At 38.1% G+C, this 25318-nt stretch overlaps 2 protein-coding genes across 4 annotated transcripts; one reads left to right on the top strand and one right to left on the bottom strand.

Annotated features, from left to right (window-relative positions):
• Window positions 1–11599: 11599 nt before the first annotated feature.
• On the top strand, window positions 11600–21258 carry LOC147170161 (sodium channel and clathrin linker 1-like). 2 transcript variants are annotated; one of them, XM_086082675.1, is made up of 17 exons: window positions 11600–11789; window positions 11870–11925; window positions 12021–12144; window positions 12340–12465; window positions 13758–13828; window positions 14418–14508; window positions 15473–15564; window positions 15682–15859; window positions 17189–17287; window positions 17618–17689; window positions 17792–17866; window positions 18012–18151; window positions 18337–18529; window positions 19764–19840; window positions 19968–20046; window positions 20435–20530; window positions 21159–21258. In XM_086082675.1, the coding sequence occupies exons 2-17, from the start codon at window positions 11876–11878 to the stop codon at window positions 21210–21212; spliced, it is 1617 nt and encodes a 538-aa protein (XP_085938801.1). In that variant the 5' UTR covers window positions 11600–11789; window positions 11870–11875; the 3' UTR covers window positions 21213–21258. The 2 variants fall into 2 exon arrangements, with proteins under 2 accessions (XP_085938801.1, XP_085938800.1); XM_086082674.1 differs by having other exon boundaries at window positions 19644–19840; window positions 21159–21255.
• Window positions 21259–22223: 965 nt separating this feature from the next.
• On the bottom strand, window positions 22224–25309 carry c8h4orf33 (chromosome 8 C4orf33 homolog). Of its 2 annotated transcripts, none has more exons than XM_086083326.1 (6): window positions 25283–25309; window positions 24629–24822; window positions 24414–24474; window positions 24253–24304; window positions 23951–24150; window positions 22224–22518 (listed from the first exon to the last, which is right to left on the bottom strand). In XM_086083326.1, exons 2-6 carry the CDS (start codon window positions 24813–24815, stop codon window positions 22422–22424), a joined length of 597 nt encoding a protein of 198 aa, XP_085939452.1. In that variant the 5' UTR covers window positions 24816–24822; window positions 25283–25309; the 3' UTR covers window positions 22224–22421. The 2 variants fall into 2 exon arrangements, with proteins under 2 accessions (XP_085939452.1, XP_085939451.1); XM_086083325.1 differs by lacking the exon at window positions 25283–25309 and adding an exon at window positions 24889–25276.
• Window positions 25310–25318: the final 9 nt, after the last annotated feature.

Here is a 25318-nt window from a genome sequence, read left to right as displayed (position 1 = left end):
GCTTTGATTGACCGCATGCTGGCATCTGTGCGAATGCTAGAATGGTTGGGTCAGCATATTCATACAATAAAAAATAATCATAGCTTCCTAGCTGTGTCATTATCAAAACACAGCCACTGACATTATACGTAATCAGTTAAATGTTTAGCTTTATCTTGTTAGCCAGAAAAAAAACGAAGATTTTGTCACATCTTAATATCAGAAATAGTGGTAATACTGATAGACACAGACATTGTTTATAAACATTCCCATTTGCATTATTTTTATTTGGCTTCAGTGTTGAAAGCAAATGTGTATGTTTAAAAGTGTAAGAGCCTTTTATTTTAACTGTTTGCAAAGGATACATTGCAAAAATACTGACATTTATCAAGAAATTGTAATATTTGAAATAAAATGATTAAATACAGTGGATAAAGGGTTGAGGTTAAAATACCTGTAGCGGCTTAAAGATCCACTCGCAGTAAAAACGTTTTGTTTTCATTTTATTATGATAGTAAGAGTACAGATGCTTGAATATAATGTTAATGTCAAATACAAGTAGCTGAGTACTGTCCACTTTTTTTTTGATTTTTTTTTTTTTTACAGGTACAAGCTATTGATCGTATGTTTACACTGGTAGGCTTCAAATCTTGAAATAAAAATCGTGACTTCAATGTGTTCAGTTTTCGTGACAACATGAGATGAGCTAGCTAGCACCGGATTATGAGCTATGTTCGTACAATAAATCTTACCTTCATACTAAAACTTCTTTATTTCTGCCCACTTGGAGTGCTCTGCATGTCAACCAACGTTTAAGCTGTTCCGCAAGGTGTTTGTATATTGAACCATGTTGAAATTTTCACGCCTGGGACGTCCCCTTCTTCCAAAATGACGCGTAAACTGGTGTGGCTACTCTGTTTGTTTAGAATTGCGGACTTGTGCATGGGCGTCATTTGAGTTCAACCCACGGTCGTTCGCTCAACCAATGAGATTGAGCTTTAGCCCGCCCAAATCCTCCAGAGCCCGCCCTCTTCTTCTACGAGTACAAATCACGGCGCTCTACAAGTACGAATCAGTTTTGCACCTTTTGTAGCGAGATAAATGGGGCAAAACTCACGTCACTGGACAGCAGCAGAAAAAAACACTTGTGACTCCTAGTGGCGACTTCTTTCACTACAAATTGTCATTTCTACAGCTACAAATCACAACTTTTACAGATACAAATTTACACTTTTTGTACAGATACAAAAAAAAATGTGTACAGGTACAAATCATGACTTTTACAGGTACAAATTTGTTTTTACAGATACAATTTTTTTTTTACAGGCACACATTTATTTTACAGGTACAAATCACGACTTTTACAAATACAAATTTAGACTTTTTTTCTACAGGTACAATTTTTTTTTTTACAAGTTAGTTTTGCACCATATTTACCTCCATATTTAACATACACTTCGCAAGATCATTGTCCTGCCAGAAATTCATTCCATCATTGTACTGCACACACAAAAAGAATCCCAATGAATAAAATGAAAGACAGGGATGTTTGATGGCACTTTTTTTCAGACCGATAGCAGTACTAGTACTCAACTCTTGAGTATTCATTCATACCGATACAAAGCACCAATACCACTCGTACTATAGCGTACCGATTTGACATGTCATCATCATTGCTCTCTTTTATTTTATTTTATATATTTTTTAAATCAATTTTGTATTTGGGTGAGTATGTGCGTGTGTGTGCGTGTGTGTGCATGCGTGCGTGCGTGTGAGTGTGTACTCATTAGTTCACCTAAAACCTATTACAAATCCCATACCGTTCTCCTAAACCGAATACTTCAGAATCCAGCTCGAGTCGTGAGGTTGACAGGAGACCTGAGGAAGGATCAAAGAAAAACAAGGAAAGTGAAATCCAGCACCGACCAGACATTACCTACTACCCACCGGATTACCAACCAGAGTCTTTCACCAACCCCAGAAACATCTAAATTCCAACAAATTAGGGAGACCTCAAGAGACCAAAGGAGAGACTGAGGAAAGGAAAGAAGGATAGATGAGGCAAAGTAAGATCCACAGACATCAGCCTCCACCGATTCAACGACCAGGGGAGGAAGCAGATTGTGTTTGAATTTCGATAGATGCTGGTGTGATGGATTTGGCATGCATGAAAACCTCCACCAAAGAGGGGAGCCGTCGACCCCGGCCAGGACAGAGCAAGCACAACACTTCAGGGCCCCCCAGGCCACAGCAGCGCCAAAGGACAACCCCCGGGCCCCGCAGGTGCCACTAGCCGGAGAGCAAACCCAGGAGCCAGGAGCACCCCCACCCCAACACGGCCCGTGCCCCCAACCCAACGCAGCAGGACGGGGCACGGCAGGCCCGCCAGGCACCCCACCGGCCCACAGCCCCCGCTCCCCCCGCCCCCCAACAACCCCCGCCATCCACCACAACCCAGCCCCAGCCGCCCCCAGGCCCCCAAACCCCCCAACCAACCAAACCCCGGGGACCCCCCGTACCCAGGCATTCCTAAAGCAACCACAAACCTCTTTACGTGGGTGGGATATAAAAACGTAAATATTGCATACCGGTGGTTACTTTTTCTCTCACGATGTCCTCACACGTGAATGAAACCCTCTGGGTTTTTGCACAGTATCGTATAAAAGTAAATCCTACCTGCTATATCCAGTCGCGTCCCCATGTCATGCCATAGTTTGGCTTTCATACTTTTGTCTGCAAACCTTTTAAAGGTAATATCATACAATGCCGGTCTCTCTTGAACCAAAGAGACAAAGTCATCTGCCCCTTCGTCCCCTGCTCGTTCCGGAACGCATGGATGAACTCCGTTGTGGCGTATCCTGGACCCTGTCGACTCCTGGCTGCTACTAATCGTCCGCTCACCCGAAAAGCTTCAGCCGTGCTGCCCTCCGCGTCCCTCCAGCTTCTGAAGGAGCTACCTAGAGACCCCACTAGGATCACACTGTTAAATGCGAGATCATTGACAAAAAACGATTATTTTGAGAGAGTTTTTCCCTTTCCAACAACTTGGATTTCCTCTGCCTAACGGAGACCTGGACTGTCGCCGGTGAGTGCACCGCTATGATTGATTTATTACCGCCTGGCTGTGCTTACTTGGACGCCCCGAGGACATAGGGCCGAGGTGGAGGAACGGCGACTCTTGTATTTTTAAAAACAAATTTAAATGTAAGCAATGTCTATTTACCACATCGATCAACAGCTTTGAAGCCACCTTCTTTGAATTCGACCAAACTGTCACTCTACTGTGCTGTGTCATTTACCGACCTCCAAAATACAATAAGGACTTTTTAAACGACTTTGCAAATCTTCTTGATGAAAGCCTGCTAAAATATGATCATATCCTCTTTATGGGGGACTTTAATATTCACACGTGCCGTCCTGAAAAACCATTAAGTTGAGTTGAGTACTGTTCATCTGCGTTTGTCCCTTCCTCTTGCCCCATGCGCTGATTCGCTAGCTAACAGACAATCACAGAGATCAAATGCCCCCGACGCCGATTCAACATGTCGAATTTGCTGGACCCTTACGCTCCCACCTGCCCCGCCCGCCTACCCCCGGCGTATTCCAACTCGATCTGACCTCACAAAAGTAATTTATACACTGATGAGACGGCGCATGTCGTCGGCCCAAAGCTGTCCGACTCCTGACGTCGGATTGGTGTATCTAGGCCTTTATGAGCTCAAGCATAACTGCCCCATAGTTCAATATCAAAACTGGCTTAAGTTAATCATGTCCTGTTGACTGTTTGAATAAAAAACGAGATGCTAATAGTTCTGGACAAAGAGCCAAGAGAAACGAGAAATCAAATTAACAAAAACTAATGATATTTCTGATATTTTGATACACTGTAAGGATAAAAAGTCTCGTTCATTTAGATGCATTCGTAGTTGAATCAGAGCTCTGTGTTACCAGGCTTGGGGAATCCAGGTCCAGAAAGTAAAAACCTTGGAATAGTTTGGCTTTAGCCTCAGGTGCTTCTACTTAACAGGTCGAAACAAGCTTGTTGAATAGAAGCACCTGTGGCTAAAGCCAATCTGTGGCAGGGTTTTTACTTTTCCGGACCATGATCCTCCAACCCTTTGTGTTATACAGTATGGAAAATCATACAAGAATTTAAAACACATGTACACACAGACCATGTGGTGGGCATTAGCATTAGCCCCCTAGGTCCAGTGCTAGCTCGGTCCTTCACCACCACACTTTTCTTAGGAACAATGCTCCAGTTTGACAAAATAAAGCAGAGCTAATATAGGCTTTCAGCGCATTAATGGAAAGTGGAGGCTGATGTATTCCTCACTGTTATCTCTTTTGCTGATAATATACACAACTGCAACTGCAGGTGAATTATCACTTTTGAGAGTTTTTAGTCTGGGCTGCTTTGGCGATAATATGTTTAGTCTGGCACTTTGGAAGATAAAGTCTTACATGCACACTGATCAAAGTTAACTTTTGTTTGTGGAACAAATCACATTGGAATCAAGCCAAGTTGGGTTTGTGTACTGCCTGGTGTTGATAAGTGCAATCACTATGTACAATCTGGCATTTTCTGCAAAGGCTACACAATGTGCCCGTATCTTACAAGTTCCAGCGTAAATCATTCATTTGGGTCTATATCACAGAACCTTAAAAATTAGTCAAAGTCATTCCATATTCTGCATTTTCAACCGTCTGCTTGTTACATGTTCCGAGACCACTCCTTTATCCCTCTTGTGCTATTTCTCACAACTTTATCCCCATTCACCGCTTCAAACACTCTTCAAACTTGAAGAAATGAGACCCCCAAGCCCCTGAACAGAAGAGCTAGGTCTGGGCAAACACCAGAAAGTTTCTGACAAGCACAATCGCCCCTAAGCTGATTGTGAATGTTTTAGAGGAGGCGGGTCTCTTTTCTGCGGGGGATGAGAAAATTCTTGTTCCTGCCTGTCTACCAGGGATTTGGAATTAGACGAGATGCAGCTACCTGTTCTCGCCCTCCCCACTCATCTCCTCAAAGTAATTAGAAGTAGCTTTGAATCATTGTGGTGACACACATCTTTTACCTTTTACTCAGGTTTGTGTGTTTCATAATTTTTGTATGTGTGTGTGTGGGGGGGGGGGGGCACACCAAGGTATGATGAGGAGTGGAAATTATTTGCCTAACTACTGCATGTATTTCAAAGCCAATTAAAACTGATCACACTCAATATGGGCTTTTGGGCTGTTACACAGAAGAACAATCCAACATCCAACATAAAAAATCAATCAGTAATTCCTCTTGTTCAAGAAAAGCCATTTGCCAGTCAGTCAGTAATGCCAGAGGAGACTGAAGCACACAGCCTACAGCAAGGACAGGTAGGGGTGGATTTTCAGGATAGTGAAAAGCAAATGACAGATTTGTTAGGTTTGCAAGGATGGAAGTGAAATTTAATCTGCTTCAACAATAAAACAAAACAGAGTCATCATTTGCAATTAAAATGAGCTATACAACATTACAAAAAGTAAAATCACAGCAGATATATAGATTTTTATCACTTACACTTTTACTTTGTAAACACATCTGCCAATTGTCCTGGACAATTATCTTATTTTTCTTTTAACACAGACATTGATTTTCCAACTCAAGCAAGGAAAAGCCCTGTCTCATAGTAAGCCAAGATGCATTTTGCATCAGCAAGTATTTGCTGCTCTCTGCTGGACAGCAAGGAAATATTATACCATCCATTTTTGAGACACTATAAGAAATGTTCTTAAAAATAGAAGCAAATGATTACTCAAAATATCGCTATTTCCATTAAATATCTGACGTTTGAGATTACTGCTATTGGTTGTCTAGTCAAAATTCTGGAATGCCCCTCAAATTACAAAAGAGCAGAATGTCAAAGTGATTTGTTCCTGCATTATTAAAAGATGCAATCAATGTTATAAGATACAGACAATGTAATATGTGCACATATCATGTGATGGTGTGTCTATGATTGGAGACAAGCTTATGGCAATTTTGGTTTCATATCTTTGCCATCACTAATTAACATAACTGGCTTGCTCTTTGCTCTGTGCCAATGAGCATTTTCAACTATTGGTCTATAATCTGTGCGTGTGTGTGTGTTAACGAGAGAGGCAGAGTGAGTGATTTTGAACGGCTTATGCAATAGAGCTATTAACTGACCCAGGGCTCTACCACACAGATCAACCCAGCTTTGCATAACTATAATAGCTTCTTCTGAATAGATGGAAATTTTTGAGGTAATTAAGGCTCTTCATTGTGCCGGGTTTTCCGCTGCCTGGTCTCATTATGTAATTATGTGCACAGTAGATGCATTTCAATGTTTATATCTGTTTGATGTATTTGAATAAGAGTTGATTCAGGCAGTGGGGAATACTGTGTGTGTGCACAGTCAATGCGTATGCCCCCTATTACTACGAGATGGAAATGCAGATGTGTCTGCTGTACTAAAAACAAGGCAATTACTGTAAGTAAAATTGTAAGTTCTTCGTGGACACACATACGCCTCATCTAACTAGTTAACACTTTGAACAGCAGTTGTAAGTTCTTCGTGGACACACATACGCCTCATCTAACTAGTTAACACTTTGAACAGCAGCATTGTGTAAGAAAACAATTTCACATGGCATGGTAGTCAATATCAAAACAAAACATTCCAACCACCTTTCAGTATGACACAGATCTCGCCAATCACAAACTAAAAGAACAATAATAAACACATTGTTGAACTAATGCTCGTCTGACCGTATAAATCAAAACATGTAATGATATCATTATCAATCTGAGCTATTTTCGATCAGCCTTTACTGAGTGTTTGTCACGTCTCATCTTTTATGTTACGGTCTCAGTGTTTAGTCCAGTCTTTCATGTTGTGAAGTGTGCTTTTATTCTGTAGGAATCGTTTCATCTTGTTTCAAAAACCTTACTTCCTGCCCTCATGTTTCCTCGTTATGGTGATTGTCTCCACCTATGACCCATTCCCTGTGTATAAACAGTCTGCCTCTACCGTCTCTTTCAAATTGACTCATATCCTGCCAAATTTTGAACCAGCTCATGTTTGTGAGCTTGACCTTTTTTTCATGTTACAAGGTCTGTGCCTTTTTCTTTCTTCGTTTATTGGCTTCTTAAGTTAATTTCCCCCTCCGGTTTATGCTGTGATATTTTGTTGCTAATTGTGTTCCTATGTTTTCACCAGCTTTAGTGAGATTATTTTATTTATATATATATATATATAAATATGTTTATCCTGCTTTAATTTGAGTTAAACAACGCACGCAAGGACCACTTAGTAGTCTAACAATATGCCCATTGTAAAATACACAAACTCAGCACTGAACTAAAGCAAGCATTAACATAGCATTTATCATCCACTGATGCCATCACACCACAACAGGTAAGGTAAGATATTATTATTGTTTAAATACTGTACAGGGTGTAAATGTAAAAAAACAAATATAAATTAAAATACAACTTTTCAGTTTTTGGAGCTTGGGAACGGATTAATTGCATTTACATTATTTCCTATGGGAATTTTTTTTTTTTCGGAAGTTGAACAATTCTGACTTTGAACACTTCGCAGAAACGAATTATGTTCAAACTCCGAGGTACCACTGTGTATGTATATGTATATATATATATATATATATATATATATATATATATATATATATATATATATATATATATATATATATATATATAAGAAATCTGGGAATATGCAAATCTGTGGGAGCAGAACTGCAGCTATGTAGGCGGTGAGGTGGTGCGAGGGTATGTCCACTGTAATTCATTCTGACTTTTCACGGCACTCGGGAGGACTTAAAAGTTTTGGTTGGGTTAAAATTGTGGTAGACAGGAGTCCAGTAATAGCTAGGAATCATTTAAGTTCATTTATTATACAAAGCGAGATGTCAATCTTTTGAGTTAAGGGAGTGTCCCATTTCCACTCTCAACAATGAGCTCCTTGAGTATGGATTTTCTCTGAAAAGTTATTGGTGAAACAAAGCCAAGGGGATCATTGAGACAGTTTATTACAGATGGAACACCTCACAGAATGTAGAAGTGTTTTGAGCCCTCTGTCGCTTTGAAGGTAAAACAATTCTTTGTTGAGGTGCCATAGAAGAAAGTAGTCAGCAAGTATTTTTTTTTTTTATAGCACTTCTCAAAAAGGCATCCACATGGTTAAAATACAAAAATCCTGAATATAGAGTTTATATGAGAGGAGAAAAGATCTTATTCATGTCTTACTGCACAAACTACTCCACCACCAAGTCCAGGATCTTTCTGTTTGTAAAATTTCCGCAGGGAATTTCTTATTTGTGTTTCCACAGCGTCTTAGAGTTCTCGGTAATTAATTAAAATGAGTTTGATGACGTGTAAGTTTGATGAGCCCAGCTGATGTAAAAACAACACCTACCCCCAAAACTGACCGACCAATCAGCCTTGGTTAGTGCATATGGAGGATCAAACTGCCAAAATTCCAAATAAATAAATGACAAATGACTAAAAGTGTAAATAAAAACCGCTACAAAAAATATAATTCAAAAATTAAATCTAATTAAATGAAATTAGTTTTAAAAATATATTTTTAATCACGCTTGTTAGTTTTTATCATAGTTAGTCAACCTCATCCTGTTTTTATTTAGTCAACTTTTAGTCGACTAAATCTAGCATTTTAGACTTTATTTTAGTCCAAGAAAACATAATTGTATTCATCAAGTTTTTAGTCAGCTAAAACTGTCAACATTTTAGTCTAGTTTTAATAAGGACAATCATTTTACCCCTGTATATTTTTTTGTCAGCAGATAATGTTAAACATTTTGGATATAAAACAGTTTCACATAAAATTACTCTCATCTTTTTAATTAAAAAACCTTTTTACAGTATATCAACAAGTAGCTTCTATGGCTCCAAACTACAAGCTAGTAAATTAGCCAGCATTAGTTAGCGGTCGGATTAGCATTATTGCTGGAAGGTTATAGTCGTTGGATTAATGTTGCGTTATAACTAGAGCTGTCAAATGAATACATTTTTTAATCAGATTAATCACATTTTATAATTTTGATTAATCACGATTAATCGCTTAATTAAAAAAAGGCTTTTTATCAAAACAAATTCAATCTATGGTAAAAAATTAATAGTGCGATTAATCTGCATTAATTCGTGATTAATGCGATAATTTTTTGTGATTAATTAATCAGTTAACGCTTTAACTTTGACAGCACTAGTTATAACTATAATTTACTTTTGTTTTTACCTTTAACCGTGAATCCACTTCCTGTCTGTCTCATTTGATTGTGCATGTTGCACTCGCTAGCTGCAGATTTGACAGGGGGGGGGGTGTCACATGACAGTGTCACAGTGACAGATTAGCAGGACAAAATATCATTTTCGTCTTGTCTTTAAAATGTCCATATATTTTAGTCCAGTTTTTATTAAGTGAAGTACATTTTCGTCTCGTCTCGAAAATGCATACTAATTTAGTCCCAGTTATTGTTTTTATTTATTTATTTATTTATTTATTTTTTTTATAAAGAGCTCAGTATTGTTCATTCGGAAATGTCATCATCATTGCTCTTTATTTATTTATTTTTTATTTTATTTATTTTTTTGTTTTTATTTATTTATTATTTTATTGTTAATTAATGAGGGTTTTAGTCTAGTCCAGTCTAATTTTTGTCCGGTGAAAAATGTGTATTAACGAAAAATATTTTTGTTTCGTTTTCGTTGATGAAATTAACACTACATAGAACCACTTAAAATCTTGGATGATGTTCTTATCTGCTATTGGAATTGACTTTCAAGAAGTGTTGAAAGACTACTGGAAAGTTTGGTATCAATATCTTTTTCCTAAGGTACTGGTTGCTATGGACTTTTTAAAGACATATGTGCCAAAAACTTTAAATGTGTTTTTCTCAAAACAAGGTATTTCAAACTGCCAACATTGAAATTGCTCTAACTGTCCATTTTTGAGGTACCGCCAAGTATTATACATCATCTGCAAGGGAATTAAGAGTGGAATTAGAATATATGAGTATTCCAATTGATTTTGTGAAAATGCATCACATTTTTATAATACATGTAGTATATTTTATATAACATGTAGTATGTACAGTATAATGGCACGCATGAAGTGGGCCTGTCTGTCAATGACTCCCGGGCCACTTTTTCTTCCCAGTCCGCCCCTGGTCCAGGTGGACATTTTTTAGGCCTAGGTGTTAAAATAAAACTAAGAGCATAGGCACAATCAGAGACTATGGTCTGTGAGTTGTGGCTCCAAAGCAGTGAGAGTGTGGGTGTGTTGCCAGAGCAAGGGAGCAGCCACACTTCTCGTTGTTTTGTGTAGATCTGTCACCGTCAACATGAAGATAATTACCCAGAGGAAACCAGAGGCGGAGTCTGTTGTCATGTGTTTTTCCTTACAGAAGGGAAGAGGGGAATTAGCACCCCTGTACAAACCAGGAATTTCAAACAGAGCTGGTGCAAGCATACATCAAGAAGATACAGATTATAACACCAATAAACTAAAACACTTTGAATCTCAGTTCTGCCACCGAGTTGATGTGGTACTGCTGCATTTGGTGTGTGTTTTTAAGCTTTCAGGTGATGGACGGAAATATAAAATGCGACCTACGGATTGCTCTAATCGCTCAAAGAGAGATATGAGATCGAAAGTACGAGGATATGCTCAGATCATTTTATATCAGGTAGTTTTCTCTATTTCATGTACAGTGGGACAAAACATTAACCTCTGATTGTACATTCCAAGCAGATGTGACAAATGTGCCATATTATCATTAGTGAAACAATCATTCATACATTTATAATTTTTTTTGCATAAGTATTCAAGTAATTTTGAACAAAAAAATAATTCCAAAATTGAAGAACACCCCTCCCACACACACACACACACACACACACACATATTGTGGGACAAGTGATTTTCAGCAAACTAACGCTACAAAACATGTAACCAATCAATAAATATTGTATTTTTAATTATAATTACAAATTTTACATATTGATTATCATACAACATTTTTTTGTCCGTCTTGTAAACATTTAAACACGATTATCACAACACTTTATACTCAGGCTTGATTTCTGCTGAGGAATGTGTTTCCAACGTGCAGTCTCTTTGTTAGAAGCTAGCAAGCTAAGATAGTTTGAAGGCTTCGTTATACAGCAAGACAAGTTTATTCGGACACAAATGATTTAATGAATGACAATTTACACCATTAAATTAGTGATCGACGTACTGTTTCAACCAAAAGCAACATACCTTGGCTTCCAACCAACTCCATTTTTTTTAGCGGCTCCAAACGGCTGGTTCCAATGAGTCGCAGTATATAATGTAGTGTCCTACTAGGGACGTTTTTTGTGACACGACATATTTCCCACCTTTTAGTGAAAATGCTTGCCGAAAATCTCTCTTCATTTATTCCTTCTGAGGGGGTTGTCCTCCGGAGGCTGAGCGGTAGCTAAGCAGTGATGTCAGTGAGAATTGGATATATCTATTGGATATAATCACGTGACTTCACAGGCGCTTATTTAATGGCCGAATTGATGTAACAAAGGAAGAACAGTAAAATGCAAATATAAAGTCAGTTGCTTGTCTTTAATCTGTAGTGTATTATGTTTTTATTTTTTTGTGGAATAGTCATGTTATTTAACCTGAATTTCCTCACCGTAGTGTGACAACATTGCTTGCCTTTTTGTTTTATTTTTTAAACACTTATTTGCTATTGTTTGGTGAATTTAAGCTACAAGCGTCATCTTCTTAGACAATGTATGTTAAAGTTCTACTTGCTTAATAATCAAAGTATTCTATTAAAACTCATTTTATGTTGGTTATTTTTATGTATACAGGTGACCATGGCAGATGTCGCAGTGAAGTTGGAAAGTGATGTCAAGGAGAAAGACTGGTATGGCAATCTTTAATTAAAATATGTTGGTCAATATATATATATATATATATATATATATATATACACACACAAACTTTTCATTACCTTTGCAGGCTGCACAGAGAGCTGTCGGAGGCAGTCACAAATCCGCGTCAGTTGCTACCGTTGACCTTAGGAGTGGAGTGTAACAACGGAATTATTAATAACTATGAAACCCAAGTCCAACTTTTTAAGCAGGTCTGCATGTTTCCATGTTTTGCACTTGAGTTAATGGCATACTAAATAATAGCGCATACAATATATACACTAAGATGTTCTGCTTTTGCAAAACGATTGTCTGTCTTTTAGATTATAAAATGTGTTTTGGTCTTTGACATCTGCATGTATAAAATGCTTTGAATCGGTGTCAGTCTATTTTATGTCTTTGAATAGGAGCGGATGCAGATCACGGAGTTATGGCAGACGGCGGCACAGGAGCTTGACCATCTGCAGGAGTTCTACCAGAAAATGTTCACTAATGGACTCAATGCCAATGCTACAGGACAACAGCTCATACAAGTACGGTATTTCCATCATAACGTGCAAAGTTTTGATCCAATAATTGTTTGACCATTGGCCTCGGCAGAGTACTCAAAAGATCCCCTTTCTAATATGACTTTTGACTGTTTTATTTGTCAGGTATCTAAAGGTTAGTATGATGAAGAGAAAAGTTCAAATGCGCTCTATCTTGTGATGGAACATCAACCCCTCTACCACCATCTCTATCGCTTGTGCTAAAATTAAACATGTTTGCATTACTTTGTAGGCGACCGTTTTGCCAACAGCTGCCAGACAAACACCAAGGGACGAATAAGGACCTACATTCATTTGGAAGTGATGTGTGACCGAATAGAGCAAAGCATAGCGTCGAGTTGCAACAGAATTTTACTTCACAGAGCTGAATTGATGCATATAGTCAATTTTGAGTTCAAGTAAATGCTCATAAACTGTTTAGTAGTTGCGCACGTATCACGCGATGTAATCTGTCAAATCACAATCAGCCTCTGATTGACTTGCAACCAGCCCAGGGTAGAGTCATCCTTTGTCACTCAGTCATGCGGGATAGCTTCCAGCCCCCTTGAAACTTTGGAAAATGGCGGCCGCTGTGTCTAGCCTCACTCGAAGTTGAAGACGCCGAAGACATCTACCTGTTCATCACGCTGGTGGCTGGGATGCTGTGCAGGATGGGCAAAGAAAAAAGGCGGTGGAAATGGCCGCTGTGTCCAAGGCCTGTGACGACATGTCACAGGTGAAGAACGACCTAGCTGCATCCCAACATCACCACGAACAGAATGGCAATGAACTTGTCTACAAAGCTGAACAACCTGGAGATGATTGTTCGTCGGAACACAGCGATGAACAGTAATCGAGACAAGGAAGAAACCGACTGAAGGGTGAGGCCGGATGCGGGCTGCCATTTGTCCTTAGCTATCCAATGCTACTGGACCAAACTGATCAACCAGAGAACAAATCAACGGTTTGATCAACGAAGACGAACTTTTGCATCAATCAATAACTTGATAACCCACACAACTAGATATGTGATGAATTACCACTTTGATTATTTGCGTCCTATTGCATTCTGGGAACGGGAATTAATAAGCTTCGGCTTCATCCTGTCCCTTTTTCTTTTCGGGTAAAATTGTATGTGAAAAAAGTGAATGTTGTAAATGGTCTCTATTTTTTGTTCGAAAGGAAAAATGAACAAATAAAAACACAAAAAACTAAGCAACACAGAAAATTCATGAATTAAAATGTTACGTTTGAAATCATGCCACACTAATGGCAATTGTGTCTTTTGTCACTCACAGCCTAACTGTAATTTTCTAAACACAATGACTGGATACAGTGCGGAGGTGGAGGACCTGCAGACCCAGCTCAGGTAAGGAAACGTTTGATTCGCGGTAGCTGTTGCAACGTGTATTTTGAAAACCAAGCACCCCTCCCGCTGACCTCTCGCTAAATGTTAGGTAAGCCCACTCTCATTTTTAAAACACATTTTTATTCTGTGACTTTTGACTCTGTATGAGACTTGGTATTGTTTTTTATGTTATTAATTTATTGTTTTAAGTCTTATTGTATAACTAATTGTTACTGTGCAGTATTTTGTATGCAGCGATTGTTGTTTTAAAGTGCTCTATAAATTAAGTTGGGAGATCTCCCGCAAACACAACAACAACAATAAATATAGAGAATAGCAACATAACTGTCATATACAACAATGACTGAATTTTTGCCATTCTTTTTCCTGGCAATGCCACGCATTTGTACAGCCACTAATTACCAGGCACAATTCATAGAGTATGAGCATTAGTTCTCCCTGATAATTTGGTTTGTTAGCCACCCCCGTAAGACTGTTAAAATGGTATAACCCTGTGTTACAGAGAGCCATCAAAAACAGACAGTTGGATGACTTAAAAGTAATCACCACATACGGCCTGCTAGTATGCTGCGTATGTCTTGTGTTGTAGAACAACCAAAGCTGATCTGAGAACAGCCATAGCCAAAGTGGATGAGTTGACCCGACAGTTGCAGTCTGTTCAGCACCAGCTAAGGAGACAGGTGAACAAAGAAATGCACTACTGTATTTTGAGTAGGATGGACATGGAGAATTTCACATGATCCGAATAGAAGCTAAAACAACCTTTTTCGTGATTAGGTTTCTATCCATATTGCCAACGAGAAAGTCACTCCAACTCAATGTTTATTTAATTTTAGGTTTAGACTAATTATTTTGACTTTGTGTACAAAAGTAGTAGATAGGATATTATAGTCAATGAAAACTAACATAACTAAAATTGAAAGAATATTTTTGTTAGTGAAATAAAATAAAAACCAAACTGTGTTTAAAAATGCAAAATCTAATAGAAACCACATCTTATGTTTATAAAACAAACTTATAATAATAGCCAAAATGTTCTTTGTTTTCATATATGTCAAATAATATACATGAACTTTCAGGGTTCATTTTAAATGTATTTCGGTAGTGCTGTACTTCCATACGAAAAAGGGAGGTCAAACAGTTGTCAACAGAATTGCAGACAGTTTACTCTTATTACACAATATTCAGTGACATTTTTTTTTGTTGCACTCGACCAATACTCCACATATTTATATAAAAAAACTAATAAAATAACTAATAAAAAATAAACTAAAATGAAGCCTTTAAAAAAATAAAACTAATAAAAATACACTTGCTCTAAAAACTAATTAAATTAAGTGAATTTAAAAAGAAAAGTCAAAACGAAATAAAAACTAACTATGAAAAATCTAAAACTATCAACATTTTTATAACTGCTGCTCTCACACACCAAGTTAGAAGTATACAACGGTCCAACATACCTTTTCAAACCTTGACTGATTGGGGAAGATGTCATAAAGGACTTGTATCCATGAAATTGCACTCATCATAATGACTTCTGACACTAACATGCACTAATATTGTAATATTGAAATCACTGTGAAGAAAAATCTCTACATAGTTTGGCAGATTCTGGCTTTTCTGTAAAAGCCATGCATGTTTTAGGAGGAAGATGAAGCAGAGGCCCAGAATCGAGAGAAAGCAGCACAGAAAGAAATCCAACAGCTTCAAATAACCATCAGCCAGCAGGAGACCAGGTCATTGTGGAAAAAAATGGGTTTTATACGCAAACATTTATGATTCTTACTTAGATTATATATGAGGAGGTCTTTTGGATATTTTCTCAACAGCTCTTGATGTTTACATTTGCTCAGAATAAAAGCTGCATCTCAGGAGGCAGCAACTGCACTCAAAGAGCAAAGTATGTGGGAGAATACAGCAGGGAACCTAAAGACCCGTTGTGCGACTTTAGAACAGGAGAAGTATGAGGGTCTGGACAAAGTGCGAGAGTGTGTTCAGATGGCCGAGGAAGCAACATTGCAGAAGGATGAGGTACATATATTTACTCTGTTTGTACTTTTCACCTTAGGAACTTCGCTTCCAATAAAGGGAACTGTCATTTATTACGCTTAGCATTGATCACATTGGTAAGAAAGTTCTGTCACTGACATCAGCTTGACATTGTAGGATTCGACCTAAATGGGGGCGGGCCAAAATCTGCTCAAAACTATCAAGACAACAAGCCTGAAATTCAATTATTATTGTGTATTTTAGAGGAAATGATTTCTACAGGCATACAAAATGAGATGTGCCCATTTTTGCAGCATTAGAGATGACATTTACGATTATTTACTACAAATTAGTTTTCTTTGTTCATGTATGCTAGTGCATACAGCGAAAGGACCAACAATTAAATACTCATCTTTCACTACATGGCAGAAGGTACAAAGTAACTTGTTTATCCACCTGTTGCCATTCATACGATATAATTATAGCTTTGTGTTGAACTAAACAGTGAGATTTGTCTTATGTGAAATAAGCCTTAACTCGATAAAGTTTAGAAAATACTGTAATTCATAGCAAACAATGTCACTTCACCATATGTTTTGTCACCAATCATAAGTGACGTTTGCTGTCTGTTGATTTTAAAATGTTATTTAACTCATTTACTGCCATAAATTATTATTATTTTTTAATTAGGGGCAAGAGGCGATTAAAATTATTAATTGTAATTAATCGCATGACTTCACTAGTTAACTCACGATTAATCATAAATTTTACATCTGTTCTAAATGTACAATAAAACAATTCTAGGTTTTGATAGTCTTGTTAACAAAAGGGAGAAAAAATGTTAAACTAATAGAAATAGTTAAAAATATTTTTTTACGTTTATAGCCGTCAATGGCAGTGTATCAATTTTGAAAAAATATATATATATATTATTACAAAATTCGGGGCGTCAGGTGATTAAAGTTTTTAATCGTCATTAATTGCATGACTTCACTAGTTAACTCGCAATTAATCACACATTTCATATCTGTTCTGAATTTACAATAAAATAATCTAGGTTTTCATACTATTGTTAACAAAAGGGGAAAAAATGTTTAACGAATAGAAATAGTTAAATTAATTTTTGACGTTTCTAGCCGTCAATGACAGTGAATGAGTTAATGACAATTTAGAGTGTTGTCTACATTCTGTAAGTGGGTTGGTAGACTATCAGTTATTGATATTAAAAACCAAAACACTGAATTCAATATCACAGATGTGGCGGAGGAAGATCTTGGGGAATTGAGTCAGTCTGATGTTCAGTCACTGAAGCATAAACTCTCTAACCAGCTGACCTTCCATTTGCACCCCCCCCCCCCCCCCCTCCCCCAGGCTCAGTTAAGAGCAAAGCAGTTGACAGAGGACCTTGAGAAGACGAAAAAGGCCTTCCAACAGTTGATCCATGATGCTACTCTTTGCTCCAATAAAGAGGTAGAGAATGTCGTATGTGATTAGGAGGCAAGAACTGCTAGCAAGTCGTTTAGCATATCTGGATATGAAAGCATGCGGGTTTGAAAATGTACTTGTCAAGTTAGAATTGTAACACCTGTCGCAAATAACAGGTGCCATTTATTTGTCCTGTCATGTTTTATTCATTTTTATGGTATCGTACTGGTGACAATAGTCTGTCAAGACAAACGTCACAGATCACAACATGGGTGAATGTAAGGCTTAAATTGTAGATAAAAAGCAGTACATTTACCATTACCGTTTACTGTTTAACTAAAATTGCTGCACTGACTACTTCTGCTTCTTTAACAGCTGAATAATATGCGTCATCAGTGCAACACCGAAATGAAAAGTATGGTTGAAGAGTTGTCTCTATTGCAACTGGTAAGTTTTTACCTTGCTTAGTACAAATTATTCTCAAAATCACCTTGCATAGTACTTATTCATTCTAAATATTGTTTTCCAATACCTGGCTTGACCTTGTAGGAGTGTGTGGACAAACAGTCTCAGATTGAGAGGTCTAAGCGAGAGAGAAAAGCTTTAGAAGAGGAACTGGCAAAGGTAGATGTTTAACTAATGCACAGGAAACAGTCTAATCAAGATTCAAAGTCTTTCTTGTATTTCATAATGAACAAAAGTTGTATAACAAGCTTACGCAACTGTAATTAGGATGTGTTTTCGTTTCCCCCCCATTCTTTTATTTTAGGTGACAAAGTCCAAGGTAGAGCATGAGCTTAGGAAAATTGATGCCCTTCACCAGAGGTGTCTAAAGGCAGAGCAGATAAAGAACGAAATAAGCATCACTTTGCAAAGCACCCAAAGCAATCTAAAGAAGTTGGAAATGGAGTATGTGGAGTAGTTCCGTCGTACATTCGCTGCTTTTAAAGCCAGTCAATGATTACATCATGTTATTATTGCTACAGTGTATTGTGCCTACGATCACCCTGAGTGCTTCAAAGATAGCAGTTGCAGAATGTATATAAAATGGTGTCCCATTATAATCTTCCATTTAGCCATATTTCTATCTTTAGCTACAGCGAGGAGTTGTCCCGATGCCAGGAGGAAGTGCAGCAACTTAAGGGCTGTTTGGCTGCAGCAAGAGAGGACAGTGTCAGAATCAGCGAGGAGCGACTTCAGTTGCAACAGGAGAACGTTCAGTTCCGCAGAGAGATGGATGAGCTGCGCAAGGCTTCCTTGCAGGTCCAAAAGAAGGCCAGGCAACAGGTAAATCTAAGGATTGGATTAAAAAAAAAAACTTGGAGAAGATAGTACAATTCAGACAATGGAAGCAGAGAACCTGTACTCTTGTTATATTCATTTGACCTACACTTCTTCACTATAATATATATTATATATAATAATATAAAACTAGCCAAAACATGGTATTCTGATTAATATCTTATTTGTGGAATATGAATTGAGCAGCAAAATCCACCCGTTGCTATCCATCACAGGATGTGGCGGCCATTTCAGCACTTACTGTTGACTGAAAATGACATCACAGTTGTTCAGGGTAATGACCAATCATGGTTCACCTGTTTCCTGAGTTTGGTCATGCTGCGTTTGCAAGATGAGCCATGATTGGTCATTACCCTGAACAACTGTGATGTCATTTTCAGTCAACAGTAAGTGCTGAAATGGCCGCCCACTGAGATGGATAAAAGTGGGTGGGTTTTCGTGTTTAATTAATATTCCACAAATAAGATATTAATCAGAATGACGTGTTTAGTGGTTGCGCATACAACATATTCTTGTAAAAAAAAAAACATTTTGGGGTTGACTTCCCCTTTAATAATATTGGTGAGAGATAAATTTGGTATAGCGTTGCTTGTGTGTGTGATTTGGTCTGACTTTGAAGGCAACAGGAGACTTTTTTTTCTCCTTTTAGCGTGTTGTTTTGTCCTGGCATGGCTAAGGCCGACACTAGCTGTTCCAAGCACGATTTAAGTTTCAGAGTTTTTGCAGATGTTTCGACCCCTCTGGCGAAAAATGGAATGGAAGCCAGCGATGTGCATGCGCTCAGATTGCCGAGACGTTAGTTAGCCAGTATACGTATATATATATATATATATATATATATATATATAGATATATAGATATAGATATATAGATATAAATATCCTTATAGTTTTTATTTCATTTATATTTTGTATTTATTATTTATTTATTTAGTGATTTATTATTTTATTTATTTTTGGGGCAGTTTTAGTCCTCCATACAATATGCCTCCTGCCCATTATACCATTTTAAAAATGTGTGGGTGAAAATGTTGGTTATTTAAACTGTCAAACTTGAATCATGCTCCTTTTAAAGAGGACTAATCAAGATACTTTCCTAGATTACACAGATGGCACAAGAGTACAGCAGAAAGGAGAAGAGACTAAAATCACAGATAGGTGACATGGAGGAGCGCAGTCACAACTCAAATGCTGATCTGATGCACCTTTTGACAGCACAGCAGAAAAGTATCCAGCGCTGGAAAGTAGAAGCCCCAAACATGGCCCAGGCTTTTGAATCCAGAATAAAAAATTTAACGTAAGAACTGAAAACAGCGGATTGAAAATGACAGAGAAATGTGATTTGAGACTAGACATGTTGCTTGTTTAAAAGGGCAGGAATTAAATTTTTTAAAATGTATAATTCTTTGTTTTTCCCCCCACAGGGAAGAGCTGGATTTACACCAACAACGTTCACATGAGTATGAGATCCAGCTTGCAAAAAACAACGATACTATTGTGGAGGTTTGTGAACGAGTGCAGTGGAGGATCCTGGCATTTCAGCTTCCTCCCACATTCCCAAAAATATTCATGTTAGACAAAATTTCCAACAGATGTTAAAAGTCAATGTTAGTGTGAATTCTTTGTCTGACTTTGTGACCTGCAAATGACTGGTGTCCAGTGCAGTGTGTACCGTTCTCTCTCACCATCTGAGATAGGCTCTATCACGTCTAAATACGATAAGCGGTATCTGTAATAGATAATTGATTAAACTTATTCAATAACTGCCAGGAATGCATGTGTAGGATGGATCATAATATGTTTGATATTTCTTACATGCACAGAAACCTGAAATGTGACAGCATGGTAATATAGTCTCCATGTAGATAAAGTGTATATTCTGTTTTTGCAGTATGAGAGACAGCTGGCAGAATTAGGAGGGAAAGCCAGTCACCTCCAGAGACGACTCAATGAAGTTATGCAACGCACCACAACACCTTCACAACAGGTACGAAAACTGATTAGCCCAGTGTAGTGATAAGATGGCTGATGTGTAATTTCCATGCAAATCAAATATGAGTGGTGCAATAGCCTACATGACATCTTAGCCACACCTTCAACCTTTATATAATATTTACTAACACTCAGAAAGATGTTTAACTTCATCACTGAGAATCGAATGTGTTGTGGCGGTGAACAGAAAGCTGTGTTGTAAAATACTTTTTCAAAGAACAGTAGGGAACACAATCATAATGTTCATGTTTCTGGCCAAACAGGAGCGTAATTCTGGCATGTACATGATTTGAAGTACTCAAGCGTTACAAGAAAAAGTAAGCGCAACCTTTTGGCTCACATCGGGCAGTGCTTCTTGGAAAAGAAAACTCATGTCTCATTGATTGGAGTTTTATTTGCTCAGGGGTTCAAATACTTTTTTGAATGTTTATATGATGTGCCAAATAAAACGGAAATAGTTGAAGCAGACTGTTTATTTTTGCAACTTAGATGAAGATCAGATCACATTTGAAGACTGTTACACCAAAAATGTAGTTAATTCCAAAAGGTCCACAAACTTTTTTTCTTGTTACTACATGTATGTGAAAATCGAATTGATGTTGTTTCTGTTCTTTTCCCGACAGCTCTGTTTTGGCATCTCAGCGGGAGAAAACCAGTCGATTCTTCTGAAGCCTTAACAGTCACTTATTTGTCTTTAGAACTTTCACAATAAACACTACAAAATACAAACACAAAATGTGTACCATGTAAAATTCATGTTTTTATTTATCCCTTAATGGATAGACAACCCACAATTAGGGATGTAACGATATCCAAACATCACGATACTAAATTATCACGATGTGAAGGTCACGATACGATAATTAATCATGATATTATAGGGAGGTTGGCAATATAAGAAAAAGTCACAATATTGTAAAAAAAATAATAATTTGAGCTCATATAAAAACAAAACACAATAATGTGCTTATGTACATAACAGCAATGCATATACCAGCAAACAACTTACAATCTCTAATAACACTTAATATTGAGGCACTTACTTGCTAAAGCACACATTGCTTGTGTCCAATTTCACAAGGCTGGGTCCTCCGAAGGCCGAATTTGTCAGCTGTATGATGTCACTCCCGGCGCGACTCGACAGCACGCACGGACTTACATATGAATGGATTACCAATGCTGCTTGTCAGTAGCACATTGACCGACAGTCCATTCATTTGTAAGTCCATGCGTGCTGTCGAGTCGCACCGGGAGTGACATTATGCAGCCGACCAATGCAGTATTCGGAGGACACGACCTTGTGAATTTGGACACAGGCATTGTACAAGAAAAATAATGAAGTCATCAAATTCATTCTGGACAAAATATTAACTTTTTGCTGCTGAAAATTGCTCAATGAGTCAAGTATCCTTTTAAACAGAGTGGGGCCAAAACATGCCTTGTGAAAATTAAACTGCACTAAAAAAACTAGCCACCAGAAGGTGCTAGAACTGCACAAATGGAAATCAACCGGACTTTTTTTTTTAACAGATGTGCTGCTTTTAATATAGTGACATGACGACGATGCTATCATGGCAGTTTTAATATCGCAATATCACGATATTCCCGTTATCGATACATCTCTATCCACAATTAGAAATACAATTAAATGAAAAGTTCTGCCACAGTCACAATAAAGAAAAAAAACGTTTCACCAATATTTTAATGTGTGTTACTGTATAGAAAAATCCAGAAAGGCAAATAATACATTTTGTTAAATTACATCATAGGACTTAAGACAAAACCTCTGGCACCAATTACTGAAAGACACGTTTCCATATTAATGACATGTGAGCGTATGCATGGTTGAATGTAAGTACAGGAAAAATATAAGTGAGAGGACATGCTTAGGGTTTCCCCTTCCACAGATCAGACTCTGGTTGCTCCCAGCCTTGCCCCATAATGCTTTGCAGGCGGAAATTGCCAAAATACTCCAGCGCGTGGCTAAGAAAGAAAAAAGAACATTAGATGTCATGTACAATGCACACATACACATAGAGTAACCAATTTCGGTGTGTCGTGGCGGTCGTGGCTTAGGGTGTAGAGAGGGTCGTTCAGTAACCAGAAGGTCGGCTGTTCGATCCCCGCTCTCCCCAAATCATGTGTCGTGTCCTTGGGCAAAGCACTTCACACACATTGCCTCCAGTGCTACTCACAGGTGTGAATGATTGGTGGTGGTCGAAGGGGCCATAGGCGCACACTGGCAGCCACGCTTCCGTTAGCCTGCCCCAGGGCAGCTGTGGCTACTTAAGTAGCTTACCGCCACCACAGTGTGAATGTGTGAGTGCATGAATAATGTATACATTCCATTGTAAAGCATCTTTGAGTGTCTAGAAAAGCACTATATAAAAAAAAAAATATGATGATGTAAATGTTTACGCCGGTGTTGCAGGGCTCTACACTAACTTTTGCACTGATCGCACTGATCGCACTGGTTGGTCGCACCAGCGCAGGTGTTGTCACAACTTTTTTGGGGGAGGTAAAGCATGACCATATTTGCTGATGTTACGTTGTCTGAATAGGCATGTTTAGTATGATGTAAAGATTGACAGTGACTCAAGATATAGTTGCAAAATATTTTACTGTAACAAGAAGTTTGTCAACAACAAGCTAAGGCTGATTAAACAGGTTGATTGTTTTAATATAATTTTATATATAATTTTATATAATTTTAAAAGAATACATAACAAAGTAGGCCTTGTTTCACTCCCTTCACTGGCTCCTTGTACATTTTACGTCATTTTAAGATTTTGTTTGTTTTTAAATCTTTAAATGGCCTCGCCCCACCTTACATCCCTAAGATCCTTCACCCCTACGCACCTGGACTAAGCGAGGGGATCGATTGAGCTTTTCCCGTTGCAGGTCCTTCTCTTTGGAATTAACTTCCACTAAATGTTAGGCAAGACTCTCTCTCTCTCTCTCTCTCTCTCTCTCTCTCTCTCTCTCTCTCTCTCTCTCTCTCTCTCTCTCTCTCTCTCTCTCTCTCTCTCTCTCTCTCTCTCTCTCTCTCTCTCTCTCTCTCTCTCTCTGTCCATTTGTAGAAATCTTTTTTTTTTTAATTATTATTATTCTTTGGCTTCTTACTCATTCGCCGTTGTTATTACTGTTTTTATGTTAATAATGTATTGTTTTAACTGTTTGTTTTTATATATCTGATTTTTACTGTATGTACAAAACCACAAATATATCTGTGATTTACACTTTTTCCCCCCGTTGTATGCCAATTCACTAAAGTATTTTGTATTTCACAGTAATTACGCTGGTTTGAAACAATCTTGTAATTTCAGGGCATATCTAATTGGTTTGTGTCCTAGTAAGGTACATGAAAAGATACTACATTATCTCTTTCTATTTTACCGCCTAATGGTATACTTACAAGTTTGGCTTTTGTCCTTCGACTATCTCACCACTGGGGATGGGGTAGAGTGCTTCGTATGTGCGCTTTTCTCCAGAGCCATGAATAGCATAAGAGTTCATCTTGTTCACATTGGGAGGAAAGTAAATCCAGGGAAGGAGAGCTTCACCCATCCATCGATCTCCGATGACTGTAGCATTAAAAACCATCGGCAGTTGTTGCTGTAAGCAGGTGCAAGGGAAATATTTAAAAACATGGTGTAGAAGATTAATAAGTAATAACCCTTTATGAACCCTTTGATTCCTTCCATTACACCCGCCTACCTGGAACGCTTGGCCGACCCCTGACAGCAGTAATACCAAGTGCTGACCATGTCTAAAATGTAATAACAGAAAGTGATACAAGATAAAGCGGAAGTCTCAGTATCATGCTTGCATTTGTCTATTGGTGTGTCAAATATTAAAGCAACTTAATTTTTACTCACGGACAAACCTCCACTTCTAGGTAATTGTTTGTGGTACTATCGAGAAAGAAGGACTCAACAACTGAGAAAATAAAGGAGAAATAATTTTTCAGCATGAGACTAATAAACACAATTTCAATTCATGCATACTGATCAAAACCTCATACTGCATTAACATAATTTAATTTAAAATATTCCTAAATACATACACCCTCCTCTGAGCTCTTACCACCCACCTTCATAATCCCACAGCCCAGGGAAGGGCTGGCCGGGGTTTCCTGCTGGGGCTTCTGGGTCATTGAAGAAGGGAGCAGATATCTTCATTTGTAACCCTTCAACGCCAGGAGAGAAGATGATCCTGATGGGTTCATGATTCACAGGATTGCTGTCCCAAGTGTGCAGGATCTCAAATTCTGCTTGCATATTCGGGCTGTAAGTAGAATGGCATGACGATCAGGTTCAGTCTGGCCCCAGTTCAAGAAATAAGTAGACTTACATAGAGTAACAACTCAGAGTCATGCAGAGGACTGTCACAAGCTGCAGTCCACGAGCGAACCCCATGTTGTCCTTCTATGAATAAGCCTCGGTCATTGCTCTCGAAATCACTTGTTCAAGTCCTCGCTGTTAATTCATTTACGAAACGCGTTATCTATTGGGTTAATGTCCAACGCAATGTTCATTCACATCTTATCAAGCTTGGACAAGGAACTTGCTTAAGTATGAAGTAAGACGTATGGTTTCAGACCTGCCCTAGTAACAGTTATCAAGTTTACGAAATGACTTCACCACTAATTTGACCGGTAAAAAATGAACATTCACACTAATACTTGACGCGATTTATTTATGTGGGCGCAAGTATACGCTTCAAAGTAAACTGCGGTCAGCTGTACCTGTACTTCCTTCCAGAAAGCGGAACCTTGTGTTTG

This window comes from Leptonotus elevatus, chromosome 8, assembly GCF_054856555.1.
Source record: "Leptonotus elevatus isolate MCC_2025b chromosome 8, RoL_Lele_1.0, whole genome shotgun sequence".
NCBI lineage: Eukaryota > Metazoa > Chordata > Actinopteri > Syngnathiformes > Syngnathidae > Leptonotus > Leptonotus elevatus.
This window is presented reverse-complemented; position numbering and strand designations above follow the sequence as displayed.

What these genes read in the sequence shown, in the direction of transcription:
- LOC147170161 (XM_086082674.1), top strand. Translation starts at nt 11,876, where the DNA reads ATGGCAGATGTCGCAGTGAAGTTGGAAAGTGATGTCAAGGAGAAAGAC. An exon ending in CAGGACAACAGCTCATACAA is followed by an intron (nt 12,466 to 13,757) that starts GTACGGTATTTC and finishes TGTCACTCACAG; the next exon opens with CCTAACTGTAATTTTCTAAA. An exon ending in CTCTTTGCTCCAATAAAGAG is followed by an intron (nt 17,288 to 17,617) that starts GTAGAGAATGTC and finishes CTTCTTTAACAG; the next exon opens with CTGAATAATATGCGTCATCA.
- c8h4orf33 (XM_086083325.1), bottom strand. Translation starts at nt 24,953, where the DNA reads ATGGGGTTCGCTCGTGGACTGCAGCTTGTGACAGTCCTCTGCATGACT. An exon ending in ACTCTGAGTTGTTACTCTAT is followed by an intron (nt 24,823 to 24,888) that starts GTAAGTCTACTT and finishes TTCTACTTACAG; the next exon opens with CCCGAATATGCAAGCAGAAT. An exon ending in CTAGAAGTGGAGGTTTGTCC is followed by an intron (nt 24,305 to 24,413) that starts GTGAGTAAAAAT and finishes ATTACATTTTAG; the next exon opens with ACATGGTCAGCACTTGGTAT.